We start from the raw sequence: 24479 nt of genomic DNA on the forward strand, positions 1-24479 counted from the left end.
AGACATGTGGTGTCAAATAACAGGTTTGTACAAAAAGACCAGTTTCCAAGGTCCAGTTTCAGAACAATTTCAAGAAAAAAATAACCACAGTCACTGTACATAAATTCTATTCTTTATTAATAGTTCTTGCTAAAATAGTTTATGCATTCATCTGGAAAACAATTTATATAGCAATAAAGATATACTTCTATTATTAAGCATGAAATCACATTTACATTTGAAGATCACATATTTTAGAATATGAAATCATTTCCTAAATACTAATTTTCCTTTATAACAACCTAAATTTGTTTTACCAGCGTTTAAACCGCTTTTTGCAAGTGGTCTGCTCTTTTTCACTTCATTCAGTTACAATAATTTCTCCAGCCTTAAAATTTACCTCTTTTTAGTTGGAGGTTCATCCATTGTTATTAAGGTTCTAAGTGTTAAAATTATTAGTGCTCAGTTGTAATATCGAATGTTAAGATGGTTTTTACTGGGCCATGGGAAAATATGAAAAATCTATACATGTGCATTGCATATCTAACAATTAATGAAATAAAAAGAAACAATTATCTCATCCAGAAACAACAATTTACTCAGAGACAAAAGTCTGTGGCTTCATTCAAAGATGACACACAGGGATTAACTCTACAAGAAAAGTGTGTAACCCGGTCACACCAGCTTGAATAGACAACAGCTTTGTGATTGGCATGTAATCACTTAACATCAGTGGGGAGATACAACAAACTTCACAAGTCTCGAACACTATCAATCAAATCCCACAAATGATTCTCTCTTGCTGGTTTAATAGGCAATGACCTTATTCACCCCCGGCAATACGGATTAACTCTATTGACAAACAATATGTGTGATCATTACGTCAACTTTGGCACTATAACAGCAGTTTGTGACGTGTACATTAGCCTGGTTTATGGACTGTAGCATCTATCACTGGTAGCAACAATCCTTTTTTTTTATATTCCTTTTATGTTTGTTTTTACTTTATACTTTAGTCTGGTTTATGACATAAACTATAAAACACTATAGGCATAGCTAAAAAAAATCAGATATCGGTAGCCAACCAATTTGTAAAACAAAACAAAAAAAAAAATTCAATTTAGAACGTTATGAGCGGTCGTTTTTACGGGGTTTATATAAAGGTCAGTTGAGTTTAGCCTCATTTTTACAATGCGGTCATTCATATCAGTGTCAGAATGCTTATTTTGCCAAGACATCATGGTCACTGGTCGCGTTCAGCAAGTGGTTGCTCATAACAGCATTTATATAATAAAATTGATCCGTGCATTACAGTTGTGGTTGGAAATGACAGGTGGTCACTCATAGCAGTTTTTACTGTAATGGGAATTGTTTCTGATGACCACTCACCAATATGTGTGAGATGAGAAGATAAATAACTTGCTTGCAGTCTGCATTTAATAGATGCCTGCAACTTCAGTTAAAAACACTTCTGCATCTATGCAATTTCTGATGCTTACTATCACTTTCATTTCTATATATCAACATGTGGATGTATTTTGGATGCCTCAAAGCCACCAGAGGCAACAAAGCAAACACAGCCAAGAAAACAGAACTATTCAAAAGAAATACCATACTGTCAAATAAAAGCAATGTTTTAAAATAATTGGTAACATAATTCATGTAGAACGTAGAAACAGGCTGCATGCTAAGACCACGACAATGCTATTAACTCTTCCGTTGTATTCTGCTGATGGGAAAGCAGTTAACTCTGAGTTTCAGCAATCCACTGCTGGAACTCCTCTTTTCCCAAACCAGATATCTTGGACAGCTGTCCTTTGAATACATGAGCCCTCATCTTTGGAGGCTGGGTCTAGTTATGATACTCTCATTGATGGAGGCTGGGTCTAGTTATGATACTCTCATTGATGATGAGTCAGTGAATGAGGATCCTGATTCTTGTGCTGACTGTGATTAACACTGGTTATCAGTGACAGTACTGGTCATCAATGATAGCACTGGTCATCAATGACTACTGGTCATCAATGGCAGCACTGGTCATCAGTGACTTTACTGGTCATCATTGACAGCACTGGTCATCAGTGACAGTACTGGTCATTAGTGACAGCACTGGTCATCAGTGACAGCACTTGTCATCAATGACAGCACTGGTCATCAGTGACAGCAATATATTCTGATGGACAGCCTATTTATGGGTTATCTTTGCATCTGGATCAGCTGGGTATAGCCATTCATGTGCCAAAAAATGGCATTATGTCCCTCATAACACAAATGTATAAATGTATATTGCCACCATGATGATGAGATAGTTGTATCAAGATGCAGTTTTCTCTTACAGACTACTTATGATATGTATTTGGTCTGAAATAAAAATGGTGCTTAGCTAAAATTCAACATGGTCACTGTGGCAGCAGTCTTGAAATTCTTATTTGAGTTCATCCTCAGCTGATGGTCATATCAACATATGGTTTTCACTAAAAGACTTTATGGTATCTAGTTGGCCCTAAAAAAAAATTGGTGTTATCGGAAATCCATTTACGTTACCATGGTAGCCAGCTTGGAAATCTTGTTATGGCTACTTCACAGAATTGATTCTCATAGCAGTATGGGATTTGGACTGTAAGACTTCTTATGATAAATGGCTGGTTCTAAATGAAAGCAGTGCTGATCAGAAGAATGCCTTGAATGATGCCATTTAAATAACTTTCTCCCCACACAAAAAAACAACATTTATTACAGATTTAACCAAACATAGCATATGGATATTGTCAGAAACAACTTAAACAGATTTCAATGTCAAAGGTCATAACAAACAATCTTATTCTGCACTTACAAAAATTGTCAACTTAATTCAGGCTTGAGTTTTGGTAGACAACAATCTCAGAGATTCCAAAATAATACATTTAAATACAAATGTCTGTTCATTAGGTGTATTTTTTAAAACAATTTAACAAGTATAAGATGTGTGATAATGGAAATGATGAGTTTGAGTTAACTGCCAATTTATGGAGTTTCATGGCTAGTGATACTTATACTGAATAATGTTCCTCCAAGTCTTTGCCGCCATGGATGCAGTTAATGTGGAATTGATAAAAACATTTTTTTTTGTTGTCACTGGAAACTTAGTTCTTACACTGATTGTTATGTATGTGTAATTTAATTATTTGTTTGTTAGTTTTAATATTTTTAATTCCATTACTTGTTATTGTAGTGTAACTTTATTTACTGGATTTGACATTGTCCAGAAATTCAATTCAGTTCTGTTTGAGCTGACTGTTACATTTGTTTGTTTGTTAAACAACTAACAATAGAAACACTGTATCTAGTTTCTGACCTTGATTCAGAACCATTGACAGTTTTGGTAAACAACTTTTTTTTAAAAATTTGAAATTCTTTCTCAGAATAAGAATTATTAAGTCAAGACCATATCTGGACACCATGATAAGTATCATGTAACATAGTTCTGTTCCTTCCAGAAGAATGAACTCTTGACCCCCATCCAGGAATTTGGTTTGCATTGTAGTTAGTCTTATAACTGATGTTATGATAAAGGATAGTCAGTTGGGCTCCAAACATATGTTATGACCAGTTTGAGTTGAAATTTTATTGACTTTCAAGTGATTCCTTTCCCTGGAAATACATAAGTGCTCCTCCAAAACTCTTGGATAAAAACATTTATTGGAAGTTATACTGAATTAAAGAATGGAAAAATATTTTCTGTGATTCAACAAGAAACTGTTGACATAACAGCACTTCGCAGGTTACAACAGACGTCATTGTCATCCATTTTGGATTTCATCGTGATTCAAACTCAGTTTCACTCAGGACTTTATTACTAGGACTTCAATTTTTTAATTCTGGGATTATGTTTGGATTTGATTCATAAAACCGTAAGTTCTTTTTTCATATTTTTCACTTGATATTCTAGAGAAATAAATTGTATTTGTTAAATTTTACAAAGCTTGTTTTCTTCACGCTTTTCTTTACTTTATGTAAGAGCCTAGACTTGTAACACTGATATATTATTCAAGCTTGTGCTGTATGGTTCCAGGGTTCTATTGCATATGTACCACAGCAGGCTTGGATCCAGAACACCAGTCTAATGGATAACATCCTGTTTGGAAAGGCTATGGACCTCAACAGATACAGAGCTATAATTGATTCTTGTGCCCTGCAACCAGATCTTGACATCATGCCAGCAGGAGACCAAACAGAGATTGGGGAAAAGGTACAAAACTAAGATAAAACTGAAACTTTTGTTGGAATACAAAACTAGTTTTATGCATTAGTTAGGTCCAAAATGCACATATTTGTTATATACTTAAGTTTGAAATATAGACACTTATCTGCAAAATAATTTTCATATCTTTTTATTCCTATATTTTCACATGTGAAAAATATATCCTTATATTTTCAAATATAAGATTTCCCATCATGCCATGGGATGCTATATTGTGTGTGGCTACAAAGTTGTATTTGTAACAAGAAAAACAAGTACTTTGTGAGCCAGAACAAATAAATAGAAACTGCCTTATATTTCAAACATGGAAATTTATCATTAATAAAGAAATTTGACCTACCGCTCTGGTGGCTTAAGTGGTTAGAGTATCTGCCATGGATCGGGGAGGTTCAGAGTTTGCTGTTCAAACTCTTGCTGAGTCATATCAGAGACTTGTAAAAATGATACTAGCAGCAGCCTCACTTGGCACTCAACATTAAGAGGTTAGTGTTAGGACTGGTTGGCCTGGTGTCAGGATAATGTGACTGGGTGGAACATGATGCCCAAGTTTTATACATCACTATAAACTCCCACACATCAGACATTGTAGTGATATGACTAAAATTGTTAAAGCTACATTATAAATTTAAAACACACACACACACACAGAAATTTGACAGATGCCATTCACATCTCTGAAGTTATTTCCCCTTACTTGACAAAAATGACAGATCTGCTGTAATGCATTGCTGAATCGGACTTGTATTTTTTTCAGACAGGTGTAAATCACTGCCCTTAATCCATGTATGGGTATAACTTTTGAAATAATTTAAATATTTTATTTAGTATTTTGCCTGTTGTGTGTCTTGACTCATCAGTTTCTCATCATATCCCCCTGCTCCCCAAACCATGGGCAACAAAAAGAATAAAGTAAGTCAGTGGCCTGTTTCCCTATCCATGCTTTTTACTTTCCAATATTTTCATGACACTTTACCGAGGATCTTGCCTTATCATACAAAAATCAAGTCCCTGACCATTAATAGGGAAAAGTCACAAGACTTATTATGTGTCATTTGTGGTGCTGTTGATTTGTTTGAGGTATCTGCAGTTAAGTTTTTTTTTTATATGATTGCAGTATATACATGTTTGTGTCAAACACAGTAGTACCTTTGTGCCAGATATACAAGTAGTCTGCATTTATGTTCTATGATTTTGTGTTTAATGTGTACTTGCCAATGATAGAATTTACTTGGATACTTTTACTTATATCAGGATAAATCAAATTTGGATGCATTTTTACCTAATAATACAAAAGCTTGTTATTGGTTTGACAGTTTGTGATTATTTCTTACATTCAAAGACAAAGTTGCTTCCAGATTTATGTTAAGAATGTAAATGCAGAGGGTTGTCAGGATGGAGAAATATGTTTTGTTTTGAAAGTGTTAACTGACTCTTAACAGTTTTTTGTACTGTACAGTACTGAAGCTTTTAGGTCTAATGTACTATGGGCAGTACTACAATGAATATAACAGAAAAAACACTAGTTGGTTCATTTTTTTGTTGACTGAGTTGATTTAAGCTGGTTTTGATATTTCCAATTTATTAACAATATATATTTACTACAGCACTGAAATCACACATGTCGATTGAGTACAGTTGTTGTCATGCTGACTGAATCTCTCTTTTTGGAGCAGTTTCCGAATCTCCTGGAGTATGGAAATTCGATAGGTGGCAACCTGATTATTCTTGGAGATTTCAACTTTCACTTTGACTGTCCCGGAAACCCAAACACATAAAAACTCCTAGATTCCATTAATGTTTTCAACCTCAAACAGTCAGTTAACCAACCCACCCATAAACATGGTCACATTTTAGACTGGATTCTTCATAGACCTGATGATAACATTTTACGGTCCTCCCTGGTATCCCATGAACTTACATCAGATCACCTCCGCATTATATGCCATCTTGACGTATTAGTCCCTAACCCTCCACCTTTATCTGCTACTAAGAGAAACCTCTGTATGATAAATAGAACCAAACTAATGCATAATGCATGACATCCAAGCAAACCTAACAACCTGCATACCTCCTACAGCAGAACTCGATAACTGCCTGCGTTCATTGCTCGACAAACATGCCTCAGTTACCATGTGCAGAGTATCAAGTCAAAAGTGTTCTCCATGGTATAGCAGTGTTAGGGACCAGCTTCGCACTGCTAAAAGAGACCACCGTAAAGCTGAAAGGGTTTGGCTTTCCACCAGACTCGCTATTCATAAGCAGATCTATGAAGCCGCTAAGAAGAATGTCACAAATATAGTCCATGCAGCGAAATCAGCCCACTACACTACTAAGATCATGGAAAGTTCCAGCTGCAAAGAGCTTTTCAAGATTACTGACAAGCTAATGTCAAGGAACAAATCTACACCACTTCCAACTACCTTCTCTCCAGTCGACCTTCCGGACATGTTTGCAAATTTCTTCCATGACAAAGTACAGACCATTAGAGATAAGCTTGACACCACAATTTCAATTGACTCGTCGTCACCATGCAGTTGGGATACAGAATTTGAGTGGCAACCATTAGCAGCATTTGAACCTGTCTCTATGGATTTCGTACGTACAATCCTGATGAAGAGTGCACCAAAGTCATGTGAAATTGATCCAATTCCAACAAAACTGCTGCTTGAGTGCTTAGATCCAGTATTGCCTTCACTAACTGATGTTATTAATACTTCTCTCTCATCTGGGGAATTCCCATCATTTTTCAAAACTGCCACTGTAAAGCCTCTGCTGAAGAAACCAACACTAGACCATAACAATTTAAAGAACTACCGCCCAGTTTCTAATCTCCCAGCTTGTATCTCTTCTGAATTCAAACAGTCTTTTTTAGCAATGTACAATCTGCATATCGCCCTTGTCACAATACTGAAACTACTCTTCTAAAAGTAGTTAATGACATTCTCTCTGCATTGGATAGCAGAAAGGTTACAGTCCTCACCCTCCTTGATTTGTCTGCAGCATTTGACACAATAGACCATGATATATTACTTCACCGTCTCCAGCATGTATTTGGCATTAATGATACAGCCTTACTGTGGTTCAAGTCCTACTTGGTCAACAGGACACAACTTGTGTCTGCAAATGGAATACACTCCATCCCAGTTGATCTATGTTGTGGTGTTGCACAGGGGTCTGTTCTTGGACTTGTTCTCTTCATTCTATACATTCAACCACTCTCAAGTGTCATGGATCATCATCCAGTGTTTCACCAATTGTACTGTTCTGGTGGCCTAGTGGTTAGACCGTCCGTCTCAGATGTGGGAGATCGTGGGTTCGATCCCCGGCCAAGTCATACCAAAGACTTACAGAATTGGTACTAACAGCTGCCTTGCTTGACGCTCAGCATTAAGAGGTTAGTGTTAGGACTGGTCGGCCTGGTGTTAGGATAATGTGACAGGGTGGGACATCATGTTACATGTCTACGGCATGATGCCCCAGTGCTAGACATCACTGTAAACTGTCACACTGCAGACATCATAGCAATATGACTGAAAAATTGTTAAAGCTACGTTAAAAAAAATAAAATCCAAATCCTCACCAATTGTACACTGATGACACCCAAATATACAAATCTAGCCACCCAGCTAAAGTTGATGCTACCATCCAAGGTGTAGAGAGGTACATTTCTGATGTGAAATCATGGATGACATGTAACAAGCTGAGATGCATCAGCTCCATTCCAACATTTAATTCACACAATCAGTACGAAACCTAGGTGTTACTCTGGACAGTACTCTCACATTGCACCATGTCATGAACATATGCAAGGCTGCATATCTTGAGCTGAGACGCATCAGCTCCATTCGCAAATATCTTTAAGTTGATGCCACTAAAACACTTGTGTGTTCATTAGTACTTTCAAGACTAGACTATTGTAACTCAGTTCTGTCTGGTTCATCTCAATATCTACTCCAAAAATTAGAAAAAAGTTCAAGACACAGCTGCTCGGATTATATTTAGAGTACCACGATCAGAGCACACCTCCCCGCTGCTCTGTACCCTACACTGGCTATCCATTCGATCTGGAATCAAACACAAAATTTGTTCTCTGTGCTACGTTTCACTGACGGACTAAAGTCCAACATACCTATCCCACCTCACCCATGTGTACACACCAGCAAGATACTTACGCTCCTCTTCTGACAATCGTATACTCATTATTCCCATTATGAAAACAAAGTTATATGGACAGCGTTCTTTTGCATACCAGGACCCAGCAACGTGGAATGAATTGCCCACTGAACTTAGACACAAAGACACAGTGATCACATTCAAGAGTGCTCTCAAAACTCACTTATTTCGACTGCAAGAACAAACTTAAAGACCTAATAATGTTTCCTACCTTAAATATTCTCAGCATGTTTTTTTTTTTTTTTTCTAATTTCATGGTGTTTGTGTTTGTAATCATATCATATATATGTTTTATATCTTATAGGTGTTGTCTAATGTTGTAAAGCACTTAGAGCTTCTAAAGATTAGGCGCTATACAAAGTCCTCATTATTATTATTATTATTATTTGATAAATGTTCATTCAGTTTTTGATTCATCATGTAAGATTGCCTATCATGTAAACTTTTGCTTGTGCAGACATTTTGTTGAAGTACTTGGGGAAAGACTCAAATATTGGCTCAATACCTTCACTTGTGTCTTGGCAAATGTTTGCATATAACAAACCTTGTATGGTACGTATGTGATGCCTTTTCCTAAATAAAAGCTGCAATTTTAATAACTATTTTTGAATCGAAAAAGGATTAAAACTTGTCAAGGGAATTTTTTTTATATAAAAAAATTCAGGAAACAATTATTAAGCAACCATGGCCCAGATAGGTTGTTTGACATATGTGTTTGACAGGTTATCATGCAGGGTGATAAAGTTATTGTATCAAAAATGCCCCTGAAGCCAGTTGTTTCAGCTATTGAACATTCAGCGTAAGAAAAGTATTTCATCGTGTTGCACCATAATTCAAGATATTTGTTTTAATACCATATACAGGGTATCAACCTTAGTGGTGGACAGAAGCAACGAGTTAGCCTGGCCAGAGCAGTTTTTCAGGACATGGACCTGTACTTGTTGGATGACCCACTGAGTGCTGTCGACTCCCATGTTGGGAAACACATCTTTGACAATGTTGTAGGGCCAGAAGGTCTCCTCAAAAACAAGGTATGTTGGAAAACACATCTTTGACAATGTTGTAGGGCCAAAATGTCTCCTCAAAAGCAAGGTATGTTTTAGAAGGTGCTGCCTTTGTTTCACAGTTTCAAACAGATGGAGTGATATAAGTTCCAGATAGAGTTGATGATACAAGTAGCAGATATAATTGATGATACAAGTAGGAGATAGAGTGATGATATAAGTAGCAGGCAGAGTTGATGATACAAGTAGCAGATAGAGTTGTTGATACAAGTACCAGATGGAGTTGTTCATACAAGTAGCAGATAGAGTTGTTCATACAAGTATCAGTTAGAGTTAATGATATAAGTACCAGATATAGTTGATGATACAAGTAGCAGATAGAGTTGTTGATACAAGTAGCAGAGTTGATGATACAAGTAGCAGATAGAGTTGTTGATACTAGTAGCAGATAGAGTTGTTGATACAAGTACCAGATGGAGTTGTTGATACAAGTAGCAGATAGAGTTGTTGATACAAGTACCAGATAGAGTTGCTGATACAAGTAGCAGATAGAGTTGTTGATACTAGTAGCAGATAGAGCTGTTGATACAAGTACAGATGGAGTTGTTGATACAAGTAGCAGATAGAGTTGATGATATAAGTAGCAGATGGAATTGTTGATACAAGTAGCAGATAGAGTTGTTGATACAAGTAGCAGATAGTGTTACAAGTAGCAGATATAGTTGACGATACAAGTACCAGATAGAGTTGATGATACAGGTAGCAGATAGAGTGATACAGGTAGTAGATAGAGTGTTACAGTAGCAAATATAGTTGATGATATAAGTACCAGATAGAATTGATGATATAAGTACCAGATAGAGTTGATGATATAAGTACCAGATAGAGTTGATGATATAAGTACCAGATAGAGTTGATGATATAAGTACCAGATAGAGTTGATGATATAAGTACCAGATAGAGTTGATGATATAAGTATCATATAGAATTGATAATATAAGTACCAGATAGAGTCGATGATATAAGTACCAAATAGAGTTGATGATATAAGTACCAGATAGAGTTGATGATACAAGTATTAGATAGGATGACAAAGGTATCACATAGAGTGATACAAGTAGCAGATAGAATTGATGACACACATGGCAGATATAGTTGGTGATAAAAGTACCAGATATAGTTGATGATACAAGTACCAGATAGAGTTGATGATACAAGTACCAGATAGAGTTGATGATATAAGTACCAGATAGAGTTGATGATATAAATACCAGATAGAGTTGATGATATAAATACCAGATAGAGTTGATAATATAAGTTCCAGATACAGTTGATACAGTTATCTTATAGCGTGATACAAGTAGCCAATATAGATGATAATGTAGCTAGCTGATAGAGTAATGATAAAAGTAGCAGATAGTGATACAGGTAGCTGATCGAGTGATACAGATAGTAGATGGAATGTTACAGGTAGTAGATGGAGTGATACAAGTGGCAGATAGAGTGATGATACAAGTAGAAGATAGATGATACAAGCATCAGATGGAGTGATACAGGTGGTAGATAGAGTGATACAAGTAACAGATGGAATGGTACAGGTGGTAGATCGAGTGATACAAGTAACAGAAGGAGTGATACAGGTGGTAGATCGAGTGATACAAGTAACAGATGGAGTGGTACAGGTGGTAGATCGAGTGATACAAGTAACAGAAGGAGTGATACAGGTGGTAGATCGAGTGATACAAGTAGCAGAAGGAGTGATACAGGTGGTAGATCGAGTGATACAAGTAGCAGAAGGAGTGATACAGGTGGTAGATCGAGTGATACAGGTAGCAGAAGGAGTGATACAGGTGGTAGATCGAGTGATACAAGTAGCAGAAGGAGTGATACAGGTGGTAGATCGAGTGATACAAGTAGCAGAAGGAGTGGTACAGGTGGTAGATCGAGTGATACAAGTAGCAGAAGGAGTGGTACAGGTGGTAGATCGAGTGATACAAGTAGCAGAAGGAGTGATACAGGTGGTAGATCGAGTGATACAGGTGGTAGATTGAGTGATACAGGTGGTAGATGGAGTGATACAGGTGGTAGATGGAGTGATACAGGTGGTAGATGGAGTGATACAGGTGGTAGATGGAGTGATACAGGTGGTAGATGGAGTGATACAGGTGGTAGATGGAGTGATACCTGTAGGAGAGAGTAATATAAGTAGTAGATAGAGTGAGTTTATAAATGGCAAGTAGAGTGGTATTCTTTGTATGAATTTTTTTTACTCAATTTTATTTGCCTCCCTCCCAAGCATATTGCACAAATTGTTGAGTTTTCATAAGCAATTCCCAAAGGTAGTGAATTTCAGTTTGTGACCTTTTGCAGCTCCTCAGTGTACTCATTGCTGTTGCAGATGTTTTGCCTCAACCAACAGTTCATATGTTCCCAACAAGTAGTTTCCCTGGTCACTTTGAACATCAGATTTAAATGAAAACCAAGATAAAACATTGACTTGGACTCCAGATAACCCTCAACTGGAGATTATAGTTTGTATGGATTTAGGATAGAAATGGCCAATCGGCTGCCCCACCTCACCTCACAAGTCAGTGGTAGTTGGAGCCAAGTCCTGTATGTCAGCCTTAGGAAATGAAGGCCATAAGCATTACCATTTAGCTTTGTGGGAGGGTAATCCTTTTTAACTTTGCAAGCGTTGTGGAGGTGACTGACCTCCACAGACGTTACATTAGGGGACATAATCACCAGATCACTGCATCTTCATCTGGTAATCTATCTTCTGGTGCTCCTAGCACACCAGACCCAACACATTCTCAATTTCCTGGCCAATTTTAGCCAGACTCATTATACCAAGTGGTCCCTTCAGCCATCATTGTTTTGCAGGACTGGGACTGAAAGGGTTCAGATTCAAATCCTTCTATCAGATCATCCTGGATGGTCTGGGAAAAACACCTTACTCCACTTTATTCAACATTAAATAACTTGCTTAGGCTGCTATATTGTAAAACAACACTAAACCTTCTCCCTTTACAAAGGAGCATTAAACAAAAAGGAATTCAGCTCTACAGTCATGGATAGGATCACATAAACTAGAAAGCTTTCCGCTTTTAAGGCATAGGAGAAGAAATGGCACTTCTTTGTGGGCTAGTTGAAGGGTGACTACGTCCTCTCACTACAAGTCTTAGTTCCTGAGCTTGCTAACTTCTTGCTTTGATGCTTTGGATTACTGCTTCATGATTTCTGACACATTGAGACATCATCAGAGAGGTCTGCAAGAAACTCAATTATTATCTGAATTGGCCCCAGCCATCACCTTGTTCCACAGGTGGAACTGGTCCTCAGATCTGAAATGGTTCAAGACAAGTTTGAGTACATGGCTAGAACATTGCTGGAGCTGCTAATTTACAAGACTATGAAAACCTGGCTTGGAGGATGATGTTTGGAAAACCATAGCCAGTTCATTTGCCCTAAAGGCCACCTGGTTTCATTGCCAAGAACAAGTTGCCATCTGCAGGCAGACAGAAGGTAAACATTAACTTTCTTTCCACAGATGAACTTTAATTACAGACCTGTTCCATGCTATTAGGTACTTGGAAAACATGCATGGGGTGACATGATGTCTCTTCCCTTAAATGCTTTTAAGCATAACCCCTCTCAAGTTTTTGCATCTTGGCTGAAGTGGGTGATCTACTTTTTGTGCTAATATTAGCTGATCTACTCTGTGTACTGATATTGGCTGTATCTACTCAGTATGCTGATAGTGGCTGTATCTACTCAGTTTGCTGATATTGGCTGATTTACTTTGTGTAAAAATAGTGGCTGTATCTACTCATTGTACTGCTATTGGCTGTATCTACTCAGTATGCTGATAGTGGCTGTATCTACTCAGTTTGCTGATATTGGCTGATCTACTTTGTGTAATAATGGCTGGTCTACTCATTGTACTGCTATTGGCTGTATCTACTCAGTATGCCGATAGTGGCTGTATCTACTCAGCTGATCTATACATAATGATATTGGCTGACCTATTCAATGTACTGATATTGGCTGATCTATACATTGTACTGATATTGGCTGATCTACTCATTGTACTGACATTGGCTGATCTACTCATTGTACTGATATTGGCTGATCTACTCATTGTACTCATATTAGCTGATCTACTCATTGTACTGATATTGGCTGATATACTCATTGTACTCATATTAGCTGATCTACTCAGCATAATGATATTGGCCAATCTATTCAGTGTACTGATATTGGCTGATCTACTCAGTGTCTTGATATTGGCTGATCTACTCATTGTAGTGATATTGGCTAATCTACTTTTTGTGCTGATATTGGCTGATCTACTTTTTGTGCTGATATTGGTTGTATCTACTCTGTACTGATATTGGCTGATCTACTCTTAGCTGATATTGGTTGTATCTACTCTGTGTACTGATATTGGCTGATCTACTTTTAGCTGATATTGGTTGTATCTACTCTGTGTACTGATATTAGCTGATCTACTTTTAGCTGATATTGGTTGTATCTACTCTGTGTACTGATACTGGCTGATCTACTCATTGTGCTGATATTAGCTGATCTACTATGTGTACTGATAGTGCCTGAGCTACTCTCGATACTGGTATTTGATATATCTACTCAGATTGCTGATAGAGGCCATATCTATTCAGTGTGCTGATGTTTGCTGTATCTACTCAGTGTACTGATATTGGCTGTATCTGCTCAGTGTATTGATATTTGATATTGGGTGTATCTAGTTTGTGCTTATATTGGCTGATGATATACTCATTATACTGATATTGGCTGATCTACTCAGTATATTGATATTGGCTGTATCTACTCAGTATATTGATATTGACTGTATCTACTCATTGTACTGCTATTGGCTGTATCTACTCAATGTGCTGATATTGGCTGTATCTACTCAGTGTACTGATATTGGCTGTATCTACTCAATGTGCTGATATTGGCTGTATCTACTCAGTGTACTGATATTGGCTGTATCTACTCAATGTGCTGATATTGGCTGTATCTACTCAGTGTACTGATATTGGCTGTATCAACTCAGTGTGCTGATATTGCACAAAGCTAGATGTGGCTCTTAAAAATTTCAGCAAATGAGATTTAATGCTATTTCTACAAGCCTTGCTGTTCAATGAAATGTTTTGATACATCACTGAAGTGGTTGACTGGCATGCACAGTTTACATTCTCAAGCAAATATTTTGAAGGTCTTATGTCATCGGGAAGGGAACTGGATCTGATGGGGCTAGTGATTGTTGCCAAGGTGATGACCAGACCCCACTAACAGCACAGCCTCATCACCTCTGTGAATTTCACTGCTTTCACTGGATTTGAAAATGCCATTTTATTCTTATTGCCATTGTGTAGACGTCACGTTTCATGTGATCTTTGGTTATGCCATTTGATTCTTATTGCTATTGTGTAGATGTCAAGTTTCATGTCATACTTGGTTATGCCATTTGATTCTTATTGTTATTGTGTAGATGTCAAGTTTCTTGTGATCTTTGGTTATGCCATTTGATTCTTACTGTTATTTTGTAGATGTCATGTTCCATGTTTTCATTGGTTATGCCATTTGATTCTTATTGCTATTGTGTGGAGGTCACATTTCATGTGATCTTTGGTTATGCTGCCTTTTGTTCGGAGAAATGCTTTATCCTTGAAACAAGGAATCAAGTTATAACCCTTTTAAAGAGTAACCATGATAGGCCTCATGAAAGTTATAACCCCATGAAAGTATAACCATGATAGACCCCTTGAAAGTTATAACCCCTTTAAAGGGTAACCATGATAGACCCCTTGAAAGTTATAATCCCTTTATAGGGTAACCATGATAGACCCCTTGAAAGTTATAGCCCCTTGAAATTGTAACCATGATAGACCCCTTGAAAGTTATAACCCCTTTTTGTAACCATGATAGACCCCTTGAAAGTTATAACCCCTTGAAAGTATAACCATGATAGACCCCTTGAAAGTTATAACTCCTTTAAAGTGTGACCATGATAGACCCCTTGAAAGTTATAGCCCTTTTAAAGGGTAACCATGATAGACCCCTTGAAAGTTATAACCCCTTTAAAGGGTAACTATGATAGATCCCTTGAAAGTTATAGCCCCTTTAAAGGGTAACCATGACAGACCCCTTGAAAGTTTTAACCCCTTGAAATTGTAACCATGATAGACCCCTTGAAAGTTATAGCTCTTTTAAAGGGTAATTATGATAGACCCCATGAAAGTTTTAACCCTTTTAAAGTGTAACAATGATAGACCCCTTGAAAGTTATAACCCCTTTAAAGTGTAACCATGATAGACCCCTTGAAAGTTATAGCCCTTTTAAAGGGTAACCATGATAGACCCCTTGAAAGTTATACTATAACCTTTAAAGGGTAACCATGATTAACACCTAGAAAGTTATAATCCCTTTAAAGAATAATCATGATAGACCCCTTGAAAGTTATAACCCCTTTAAAGGGTAGCCATGATAGAGGCTCGATGTCGGTGCATTGTCATTTCCTATTAAATATTCTCCTAACAATAATACAATTGGGAATATATTCAACAGAAAGGTACATTTTTCTTATAAATTATGTTTCTCTGAGAATCAATACCCAAATGCCTTACTACGAAGCCCTTCCAGACTGTCACTCAAATGTCTTACTACGAAGCCCTTCCAGACTGTCACTCAAATGTCTTACTATGAAGCCCTTCCAGACTGTCACTCAAATGCCTTACTACGAAGCCCTTCCAGACTGTCACTCAAATGCCTTACTACAAAGCCCTTCCAGACTGTCACTCAAATGCCTTACTACGAAGCCCTTCCAGACTGTCACTCAAATGCCTTACTACGAAGCCCTTCCAGACTGTCACTCAAATGTCTTACTATGAAGCCCTTCCAGACTGTCACTCAAATGTCTTACTATGAAGCCCTTCCAGATTGTCGCTCAAATGCCTTACTACAAAGCCCTTCCAGACTGTCACTCAAATGCCTTACTATGAAGCCCTTCCAGACTGTCACTCAAATGCCTTACTACGAAGCCCTTCCAGACTGTCACTCAAATGCCTTACTACGAAGCCCTTCCAGACTGTCACTCAAAAGTCTTACTATGAAGCCCTTCCAGGCTGTCACTCATAAAATGTCTTACTATGAAGCCCTTCCAGACTGTCACTCAAATGCAAGCATCCTTAATGATGGTGTGCTTGAGTTTAATCAAAGTTTGTTAATAGCTTACTCTTTACATAACACAGAAAGGTCACTGTGACTAACAGAAGGAAAATGATTTTTGCATAATAACTTTAGTTCTAGACCATACCTTGACAAAAGTTTGTGGAGCCATGTACTTATGGTTAGGATCATATCATAAGGCTGTTGATTTTTTAGTCAAAGTGTAGGTCATTATGCCTAAACAAATGCACTTTGCATAGTCACATTTGTTGTGGAGTAAGTTCCTTGGCAAGACCCTGACTTCCACTGAGGTTTTAAAAAAAAAACTTAGGTTTGGAAGTCGAAATGTCCATGGTCAGAGTACGTCTAATTAGAAAATAATGGTTTCTGCACACAGTGAGTTTGATTCAAGACCATGTATCTTGACAAAGGTCAAGGTCTTCAAAACCCATTGGTCAATTACCTCTAGAATTTGCCATGCCTTGTCTAGTGCTTACATATTAAACACAGGGCAGACATTGTATGTACGAGTTTCTTATTTGTACTTCAGGGTCCAAGCTGAAACCATTTTAGCAATAGTAAGTCAGTATAACCTATACTTTTCATTGACTGGTTACGGTTGTGTTTACATCAGTTTTTCTGACATGCAATTGGATGCAGGGTCATACATTTTCTGTGGGTGTATTTAGGTGATTCCCCCCAATTAAGTAATTATAACATTCCTTTGACTGAGTTTGGCACTAGGTCAGTCTCTGAAGCTTTGTTGGCTGGAGTCATGTAACAGTGTAGGTGTTTCTTTATCGGTTCAGTGCCAGACCATCAAACATAGGCCACAGTTCCCCATACTTAATTCCTCTGACTTTGGACAAGTTGGTAAGTCAATTTCCTGTACCGGATAATATTTGAATTTGCAACAGGTGGACATGACAATGGCAATATTGATATGGTTTTCTTTCAGACCCGTATCCTTGTGACCCATGGGGTCAGTTTTCTGCCACAGGTGGACATAATAGTGGTGATGATGGATGGGCAGATCTCAGAGATTGGGTCATATCGAGACCTTATCAGCCGTGCAGGGGCCTTTGCAGAGTTCCTCAAAAACTACCTGGCTGAGGAACTGAAGAAGGAAGAATCTACAGAAATCATCACTAGTATCAGTGGTAAATATCGATAATCTTACTGACCTTGAAACACAATTTTGCAACATTTACACTTTGTGCTTCATTTGCATTTGAAATGCATTTTGAATTAATTTAATAAGCATTCCATTTCAAAAAATACAAATAAAGCTGATGGAGGAGTGTTGCTCATAAATAATAAAACTCAAGGCAAATTAGTCATTGTACTTTATTACAGGTTGTGGCTGTTTGTGTGTTCATAACAGAATTCTTGCTCAGTATATTGGTCGCCAGGAACTTTAATCATTCAGTCTGACATCTTATTGAACAGCACCTTTTATTCTACTTGAATTTAACAGCCGCCACACACTTTGGGGCTGGAAAGGTATCAACAAAAGAGGGAAGAAAAAAAGAAGACTTTATTTCCTGATCTTTGCCTTTTTTAAATGCTAAGTCATATACCTACCTGCATCCTGCCACAGCATTCTGATTTTCTTTTAAAGAGAATCATTTGTAATGGATCTCTTCTACTTGACTATAATGAGAAGTTGGTAACAACCATTGTGATTGTGATCACTTTCCTCAATATTTAGGATGTAGTAACCGAAATTCTTAAGGTCTTAAGGGCTTTGGTAGATATGAAAATTGAATGAGGTAGATGTAAAATTGAATGAGGTAGATATGAAAATTGAATGAGATAGATATGAAAATTGAATGAGGTAAATGAGGTAGATATAAAAATTGAATGAGGTAGATATGAAAATTGAATGAGGTAGATATAAAAATTGAATGAGGTAGATATGAAAATTGAATGAGGTAGATGTAAAAATTGAATGAGGTAGATATGAAAATTGAATGAAGTAGATTTTGAAATATAATCATATTGATAATGCAAGCAGATACAATACTTGTTTGCAAAGATGCACCAAGATGTTGTTGGGGATACAAAACCACAAATGTTAGCGATTCCCGAGCATGCAACTAAACCATAGTGTGATGGTGTGTGCAGACATACATCCATGGAACCAAAAGAGGACTCTTTAAAGATGCCAGTGTTAATCCAGCAATAGCAAATCTGAATCAGTACTCTCTGTACCAAGCAAATCTGAATCAGTACTCTCTGTACTAAGCAAATCTGAATTAGTGCTCTCTGCACCAAGCAAATCTGAATCGGTACTCTCTGTACCAAGCAAATTTGAATCAGTACTCTATACACCAAGCAAATCTGAATCATTTCTCTATACACCAAGCAAATTTAAATCAGTAATCTATACTCCAAGCGAATCATAATCAGTACTCTATACACAAAGCAAATTGGAATCAGTACTATCTGTACCAAGTAAATCTGAATCAGTACTCTATACACCAAGCAAATCTGAATCAGTATTCTCTGTACCAAGCGAATCTGAATAAGTACTCTATACACCAAGCAAATCTGAATCAGTATTCTCTGTACCAAGCGAATCTGAATCAGTACTCTATACACCAAGCAATTCTGAATCAGTACTCTCTGTACCAAGCAAATTTTAATCAGTACTTTCTGTAAGAAGTAAATCTGTATCAGTACTCTATACACCAAGCAAATCTGAATCAGTACTGTCTGTACCAAGCAAAGCTGGATCAGTACTCTATACACCAAGCAAATCTGAATCAGTACTCTAAGTACCAAGCAAATCTGGATCAGTACCATTTACACCAAGCAAATGTTAATCAGTACTCTATATGCAAGGTAAATCTGAATCAGTACTCCCTGTACGAAGCAAATCTTAATCAGTACTCTATAAACCAGGCATATCTTAACCGGTACTCTTTATGCAAGGTAAATCTGAATTAGTACTCTATGTACCAAGCAAATCTTAATCAGTACTTTCTGTACCAAGCAAATCTGAATTGATACTCTCTACAGCAAGCAAATCTGAATCAGTACTCAACCATACAACTCTGAATCAGTACTCTCTGTACCAAGCAAATCTGATTCAGTACTGTATACAACAAGCAAATATGCATCAGTACTCTATAAAACAAGAAAATATTAATCAGTACTCTCTGTACCAAACAAATCTGAATAAGTACTCTTTACACAATGTAAATCTGAATCAATACTCTCTATACCAGCAACTCTTAATTAGTACTCTCTGTACCAAGCAAAACTTAATCAGTACACTTTACACAAAGCAAGTCTTAATCAGGACTCTTTGTATCAAGCAAATCTTAATCAGAACTCTATACACCAAGCAAATTGTATTCAGTACTCTAAACACCAATCAAATCTAAATTAGTACTCTCAGTACCAAGCAAATCTGAATCACTACTCCCTGTACCAAGCAAATATGGATCAGTACTTTCTTTACCCAGCAAATCTGAATCAGTACTCTACGAACCAAGCAAATCTGAAACAGTACTCTATCCACCAAGTAAATCTGAATCAGTACTTTATGCACCAAACAAATCTGAGTCAGTACTCTCTATGCCAAGCAAATCTGAATCAGTACTCTATGAACCAAGCAAATCTAAAACAGTACTCTAGACCCAAACAAATTTGAATCAGTACTCTATACACTAAATTTGGATCAGTACTCTATACACCAAGCAAAATCTGCATCAGTACTCTATGCATAAAGCAAATCTGAATCGGTACTCTATACAGTGAGCAAATCTGAATCAGTACTCTATACACCAAGTAAATCTGAATGAGTACTCTATACACCAAGCAAATCTGAATCAGTACTCTGTACACAAAGTAAATCTGAATCAGTACTCTTTATACCAAATGAAAATCTACCCCAGATTAAGCATATTTATTTTTTCTACAGTAATAAACCACATTGCTTTATAAACAACTCAATAATAGTAGATGCACTTAATGCATAAGGGATGATGGGTTTCTTTTGTTGCACAGTGGCAATGATCCAAACACACTCTCTGATGATAAAGCTGGTTTCTTATCAAAGGTATAACAGATTATAATTGTAAATGTATTTGTGACAGAGACATTTTGGTATCGAGAGTGGAAATATATGATATTTTGTCATTAGGCAACAATAGTTAGAGGCTCCATAGAGATTTGTGTCATCCACACACCAAGGGAGATTAAATAACAATCATGCAGCAATATATGAGTTAGTCTGATTAATATGGTGATATTTTGGATATAAAAGTGATTTTTTGTGGATTTATTTGACGTGTGTTTGGAAATAAAAGGCAACCACCTCGATTTTGTTAAAAGCACACTTGATGTACTGAAAATTTAGCATCCATAGTCAAGACTTTTGATCTTGTTTTGTATATTTAATTTGTATTGTCTGTTGACTTTGTTATTATTCTACAGCAAAAAAAATCTTTGCATTATATATAATTCAACAATAGTAGATTGTTACGACTCTATGGTCTTAAAATAAGTAACAGAAAAGAGTGAAAACCATCACGTTTTGTAAAATTTAACAAATAATTTATTTCCCTATAAAATGAAGTGAAAATTTACAAAGAACTTACAGTACTATTGATTAAATTCCAAATAGTCCTAAAAGAGGATAGACTCAGATCTGTTGTATCATTATGTGATGGCAAATTTGTGTCTTAGGTAATCCTGGTTGGACATGAATGTAATACTCGGGCAAGAAAGTATATACTAATTGAGTCTCTTCAATTTTCAGATCTGTCTGTGACAGAGGAGATAATGTCTAAGCTTGGCTCTGTGATAGAACCCAACAAGGCGGCACTTTTACAGAAGTAAGTATGACATATGTCCCAGATTGACTACATGATGGAGCCTGACAAAACAGCTTTAGCATTGCAGATCACATGGTCTCTTCCCAGCATAGGAACCATGCTGGTCCATGGCCAGTATTGTGCCACTGTACATAGGTTAGATGAGAGACCCATAACCTGGCACAACAGGCCCAGGTGTCAAGACAGACCCATGCTAGTCTATGGCCAGTATTGTGCCACTGTACATAGGTTAGATGAGAGACCCATAACCTGGCACAACAGGCCTGAGTGTCAAAACAGACCCATGCTGGTTCATGGCCAGTTTTATGCCACAGCAGCCAGGTACTATTGCAGTCCATTATCTCTTTGTGATCCATGGCTTTTATGTATTCGCCTGTGTCCTTGCCATCACAGACCAATTTCCTATGGTTTCATGGTCCATCACCACTTGCCAATATGTTACTAACTGGGGAAATGCTATAGTTCTCAATGTCCAATACTATACCAATATATGTTCATCATTTTGCAATCCAGGAACTCTAGGTGACGAATCATGCTGAGTTCAATTTGCAGACATATTAGTGGGCTTTCTTTTCACAGTAATCTGACCATATGGCCTAAATGCTTTCATTGTGAACCTCAAGGGCATTTGTGCTGTCGAGTCAGTACTCTCATATGGTTTGTGCAATAACATATCAATAACAGAGCAGTTCCATACTTGGTAACCAGAGATGGGCCTTCTCTGGATCAATTTAACATCATAATCTCCACCCCTTACCTATTCTGCTAATATATATTGATTAGGGAATATATTTGAAGAAGAAACAAATTTCTAAACTTGATTAAAAAAATTTAATAATACTTACTTGATTGCAAAGCAGACACACCCTCTCAACCTCCCACAGTTACATCCTGCCAGCAGAATATGCATTCTACTCTAGCATTAAGTGAAGAATGAATGTGATTTTGGTGCCAAGCTGTGTGTCCAAAGGGAGATCACTCTTGACTGACTTGTGCTGATGTAGGCAAACAATAATTAATTTTTTTATAGCTAAATTTAATTTGGGAGGGCTGGATTTACAAGGTAGTGGTCATACTCCTAAAGTATTATGAACAGGTAGGATTATTGATTACTTAAAAAATTGGTTTCTTCAATAATACTTAACTGGTATTTATTCAGGCAGTTACTTCCAATCCCAGCTGCTCTGGTGATCTGAGTGGTTAGAGCATCTGCTTCTAATGTGGGAGGTCACAGGTTCAAACCCCAGCCAAGTCATACCAAAGACTTATACAAAAATACTACTAACAGCTGCCTTGCTTGGCACTCAGCATTAAGGGGTTAGTGTTAGGACTAGTCGACCTAGTGTCAGGATAATGTGACTGGGTGGGACATGATGCTACATGTCTTTGGCATGATGCCTCATTGCTAGACATCACTATAAACTATCACACTGCATCATAACCATATGACTGAAATTTATTTAAAGCTATGTTAAAATCCAAAATCACACACACCATCCAATCCCTCCATGATGTTATATGACTGATAAAGCATTCTCGTTTGCTTTAGTAGTAACTAACATTTGATGGGATTCCTCTGCCTGAAGAGAAACTAGTCAAGTCTGACATCTGCGTGGGCAAAGAGACAACATTTTTTGTTGCTAAAATATGCTAGAAAACATGGTTACTGTCTATTTTAGCTTTGTTAATATAGTGAATGTACTCCTGATGTACTAGGATTGGGTATGTTGATATAGCGAATGTACTCCTGATGTACTAGGATTGGGTATGTTAATATAGTGAATGTACTCCTGATGTACTAGGATTGGGTATGTTGATATAGTGAATGTACTCCTGATGTACTAGGATTGGTATGTTAATATAGTGAATGTACTCCTGATGTACTAGGATTGGGTATATTAATATAGTGAATGTACTCCTGATGTACTAGGATTGGGTATGTTAATATAGTGAATGTACTCCTGATGTACTAGGATTGGGCATGTTAATATAGTGAATGTACTCCTGATGTACTAGGATTGGGTATGTTAATATAGTGAATGTACTCCTGATGTACTAGGATTGGGCATGTTAATATAGTGAATGTACTCCTGATGTACTAGGATTGGGTATGTTAATATAGTGAATGTACTCCTGATGTACTAGGATTGGGTATGTTGATATAGTGAATGTACTTCTGATGTACTAGGATTGGGTATGTTAATATAGTGAATGTACTCCTGATGTACTAGGATTGGGCATGTTAATATAGTGAATGTACTCCTGATGTACTAGGATTGGTATGTTAATATAGTGAATGTACTCCTGATGTACTAGGATTGGGTATATTAATATAGTGAATGTACTCCTGATGTACTAGGATTGGGCATGTTAATATAGTGAATGTACTCCTGATGTACTAGGATTGGGTATGTTAATATAGTGAATGTACTCCTGATGTACTAGGATTGGGTATGTTAATATAATGAATGTACTCCTGATGTACTAGGATTGGGTATGTTAATATAGTGAATGTACTCCTGATGTACTAGGATTGGGTATGTTAATATAGTGAATGTACTCCTGATGTACTAGGATTGGGCATGTTAATATAGTGAATGTACTCCTGATGTACTAGGATTGGGTATGTTAATATAGTGAATGTACTCCTGATGTACTAGGATTGGGTATGTTAATATAGTGAATGTACTCCTGATGTACTAGGATTGGGTATGTTGATATAGTGAATGTACTCCTGATGTACTAGGATTGGGTATATTAATATAATGAATGTACTCCTGATGTACTAGGATTGGTATGTTAATATAGTGAATGTACTCCTGATGTACTAGGATTGGGTATGTTCATATAGTGAATGTACTCCTGATGTACTAGGATTGGGCATGTTAATATAGTGAATGTACTCCTGATGTACTAGGATTGGTATGTTAATATAGTGAATGTACTCCTGATGTACTAGGACTGGGTATGTTAATATAGTGAATGTACTCCTGATGTACTAGGATTGGTATGTTAATATAGTGAATGTACTCCTGATGTACTAGG

The 24479-nt window shown here is 37.0% G+C and overlaps 1 protein-coding gene across 2 annotated transcripts in view; it reads left to right on the forward strand.

Moving 5' to 3' along the window:
- LOC149806267 (multidrug resistance-associated protein 1-like) overlaps window positions 1-24479 on the forward strand; it is a 225855-nt gene that overhangs the window by 100763 nt on the left and 100613 nt on the right. For both annotated transcript variants that reach the window (XM_089951214.1, XM_089951215.1), the window contains exons 16-19: window positions 4031-4207; window positions 9256-9423; window positions 17546-17747; window positions 21359-21434. In XM_089951214.1, the coding sequence (XP_089807340.1) occupies window positions 4031-4207; window positions 9256-9423; window positions 17546-17747; window positions 21359-21434 (623 nt within the window). The remainder of the gene's footprint in view (window positions 1-4030; window positions 4208-9255; window positions 9424-17545; window positions 17748-21358; window positions 21435-24479) is intronic.

This window comes from Sinohyriopsis cumingii, chromosome 2 (assembly GCF_028554795.1).
Source record: "Sinohyriopsis cumingii isolate HCF-2022 chromosome 2, ASM2855479v2, whole genome shotgun sequence".
Taxonomy (NCBI): Eukaryota; Metazoa; Mollusca; class Bivalvia; order Unionida; family Unionidae; genus Sinohyriopsis; species Sinohyriopsis cumingii.